The 3,453-nt window shown below is 35.5% G+C and overlaps 1 protein-coding gene across 5 annotated transcripts in view; it reads left to right on the forward strand.

Moving 5' to 3' along the window:
• The window catches only part of Hectd2 (HECT domain E3 ubiquitin protein ligase 2), a 77,008-nt gene that overhangs the window by 12,540 nt on the left and 61,015 nt on the right, over positions 1-3,453 (forward strand). For all 5 annotated transcript variants that reach the window (XR_004123580.1, XR_004123581.1, XM_031390165.1 and 2 more), the window contains exon 2: positions 2,402-2,531. Coding sequence is in view for 3 of the 5 variants with exons in the window: in XM_031390165.1 (XP_031246025.1) it covers positions 2,402-2,531 (130 nt within the window). In the remaining 2 variants the exon portion in view is untranslated. The remainder of the gene's footprint in view (positions 1-2,401; positions 2,532-3,453) is intronic.

Below are 3,453 nucleotides of genomic sequence, written 5' to 3' on the forward strand. Positions count from 1 at the left end.
CGCCTGCCTCTGCCTCCCAAGTGCTAGGATTAAAGGCGTGCGCCACCACCGCCCGGCTTCACCTTTGTGTTTTTAAGGCAGGGTCTCGCTTAACTGATCTGGAGTCTGGCCAACAAACTTCAGAGACCTGCCTATGTCCACCTCCTCAATGCTAGGATTAAAAGCATGTGCTACCATGAGAATCAAATTTAAGTCTACTGTATGGCTGAGCCATCTTCTCTGCCCAGCTATCACCTTTCTGTTACTTGTTAGCTGCTGGCTTTTATGACTCTCAGGTGACTCCACTGTCCTTAACCTGTGAAATAGGAAATTAACTGATTTCCAAAAGTCACTTAAATCCAGACACTTTTAAATACTATGTGTATAGTATCTGAAATTCATTTCCTTTGGGTTCTTTTGATATTAATAACCTTTTTAAAAAGGATTTATTTATTTTATACTTATGAGTACACTGTAGCTGTCTTCAGATACTAGAAGAGTCTGAAGGGATTGGATCCCATTACACATGGTTGTTAGCCAACAACCATGTGGTTGCTGGGAATTGAACTCAGGACCTCTGGAAGAGCAGTCAGTGCTCTTTTAACTTCTGAGCCATCTCTTCAGCCCCCAATACTAATAACCTTTTAAAAAGAAAAACACAAATAGATTTAGGGCCTGTGCAGAAGTTATGTCAAGCCCTGTAATGAATAAGGACTCTTAGTACAGCATAATGGACCAATATAAGGACAGTTACTTTCTCTGGAGTAGTTTAAATACATTGCAACATCTAACAAGAATAATTGGCTTTATAGAAAAATAAAACACAGAATGGAGTCATTATGAGCTGTTGTTTCAGTTACACAGCCCAATTCCAGTGTTTAAAAACTCTAAAAGGTTTTACTATTGTTAGTGTATATAGCCTGTGGGTCAGAAGTGGGTCTCCTTTATATAATCTATCACTCTAGGCCCAAGCTCATGAACAATCCAGAACCTCAAAGCTCTTAGCATCTGTCATTGTTACAGTGCTGAAAAACAGCAGGAGCTAGGATTTTCCCCACCAATCTTTAATGTGTCATCACTTTTTTCCAGAACTTATAGATATGATTTCTACTTCTAGACTATCAGAGTTAATCAGATGACTCTGTAAAAGGGAAAGAAATATGGAGAGAACACACAAATATTTGGTGGACAAAAATATATCTGCTATATTATGTATGAATTGTTCCTAAAAGAGTAAATGGAATCAATCTGGTGACTAAATAAAGAAGTGAAAAAGAACCTCTTCATTTACTATGAAAGGAAAACTACCTTTACATTAAAAAGCAGATGTTGGGCCGGCAAGATGCCTCACTGGGTAAAGGTGCTTGCCATTGAGATTGCTGACCCCAGTCACTAGGATCTACATGGTAGAAGGAGAGTGCAGATTTTCTGAGATTGCCCTCTGACCTGCACTTGTGCAGCATGGCACACATTTATATGGGCATGTGTGTCCATGCATGTGTACACAAAAGTGTGAGCAAAATACGTTAAGAAGTTAACTACTTTTCTCAAGATTCTGAGAACTGAAAAGCGGGGTATGGTGGTGTAGTTTAACTATCTCAACATTGGAGAGGCTGAGACAGGTGCTTAAGGCCACGCTAAGCTATACAGCAAGTTTTAAGCCACCAGGGATATATAGAAACCTTGTCTCAAGATCTGGAACATCAGTTCAAAAGAATCTAAGAACTAAGAAAAGGCCTAAGTTCAGCACTGAGCTTAATTTATATATATATATATATATATATATATATATATATATATATATTTATATATATATATAATTTATATTTTATTTTTACAAAATACAGATTAATTAAGTGTTTTAGGAATTTTTGGAGTTGTTGAGGTGGGAAATATGTTAATGGACAGTTTCTTCTTTAGCATGTTCTATGGTCTATACCTAAGGATCCCTATATGGTTAGCACTTCTTTTTAAAGTCCTGATATACCTACAACTTAATTATAATGCTTTGGAAAAATCAGCACTAAATGATTTATCATTACATATGAATTTCTAAAGTTGAATCAAATCACTGTAAAGACTTTAGTAAATCAATTTATGACTCATAACTTATTAAAATATATAGTTTAGTGATCATAAAGGCAGTATTATTTAAATATCCAAAGTGATTAGCATTGGTAGACTATATACTATATACAAGAAGTGGTGTTAACTATTTTATGAGTACACTTTATTAACCCTCATAATAACTACGAAATAGGTATAATGTTGTCATCCCCTTTGCAAACCTTACCAGTATGTAAGGGGTCAGATAATTGCCGTGGCTCTTTTATGTTTACGATAATTTGGTCAGTTCCATATATAACAGTTTCATTGCCTTCCTGTCACAAAATCTAAATCTTGAAAACACTTTGTTTTTCAGGGCTTGGACAGAGGATCCAAGGGCCAGATTTCCACTTTTAGCAGCTTTGTTTCAACTGTTACCCAGAAGAAAGAAGCCGCTGAAAACAGAAGCTCACCTGCCCATCTAGCTCTCCCTAACATCAGGAATGGTAACAGTCTCTGTGCCTTGGCTAAAAGTGTACTATAGTACTAAACTACTTAAAATATCTTAATTATTTAGCATTTTGGTGGGTAAGTTTAGTACAAAAGAGAGAAATAAGCTATGTAAATATTTAGTGTTTCTTTGTATAGCTTATTTTATCATAGAAAATATAAATTGATTACATTTCTTCAGGATAGCTTTCCTTGTGAAAACACAAATCTTTGAAGTTTGGAATGGCCTTATACTCTAGCCAAACAATGTGATAAATTAGTCTTACAAAAATTTTCTTTATGGCAGTGCATACTAACATTAGACCTACTGTACAGTTTTAGAGGTTAGATCCATAGAACTTTATTTCTGGACCTCTATCTTCAATAATGTCTTTCTTCCTTTGATTTATTTACACCTACACCCACACATATTTGTTCCAACACACACACACACATATATACATACACACACACACACACACACACACACACATATAGACATATCAACTAGATACTAACACTTATTTATATAATTTAGAAAAACCATTTCATTTCATTGTACCCTCACAGTAGTCAAAATCTAATCATATTTATTTTCTATTGCTGCATAATGAATTGTCACAATCTAGTGGCTTTAAAACATCACTCAGGTATTACTCACAGCTCTGTAGGTCAAAAGTCTGGATGGATATTGCTAGGTTCTGTACTTAGAACCCTTACAAGGCTGAAATCAAGATGTTGGTTGGGCTGGACTCTGCACAAATATTCTTTTCCAACTTCCACATTGCTGGCAAAATTGATTTTTATAAGACTGATGCCAACACCTTTCCTGACTGTTGTATAGACATACACAGTTCCTTCCCACGTGCCTTCTTACTGGTTCTCAATACTATCAAAGCTTTTCTCTTTCTTTTCTTTCTTTTTTTTTCTTTCTTTCTT

Source organism: Mastomys coucha, unplaced genomic scaffold (genome assembly GCF_008632895.1).
Source record: "Mastomys coucha isolate ucsf_1 unplaced genomic scaffold, UCSF_Mcou_1 pScaffold21, whole genome shotgun sequence".
NCBI classification, from domain to species: domain Eukaryota; kingdom Metazoa; phylum Chordata; class Mammalia; order Rodentia; family Muridae; genus Mastomys; species Mastomys coucha.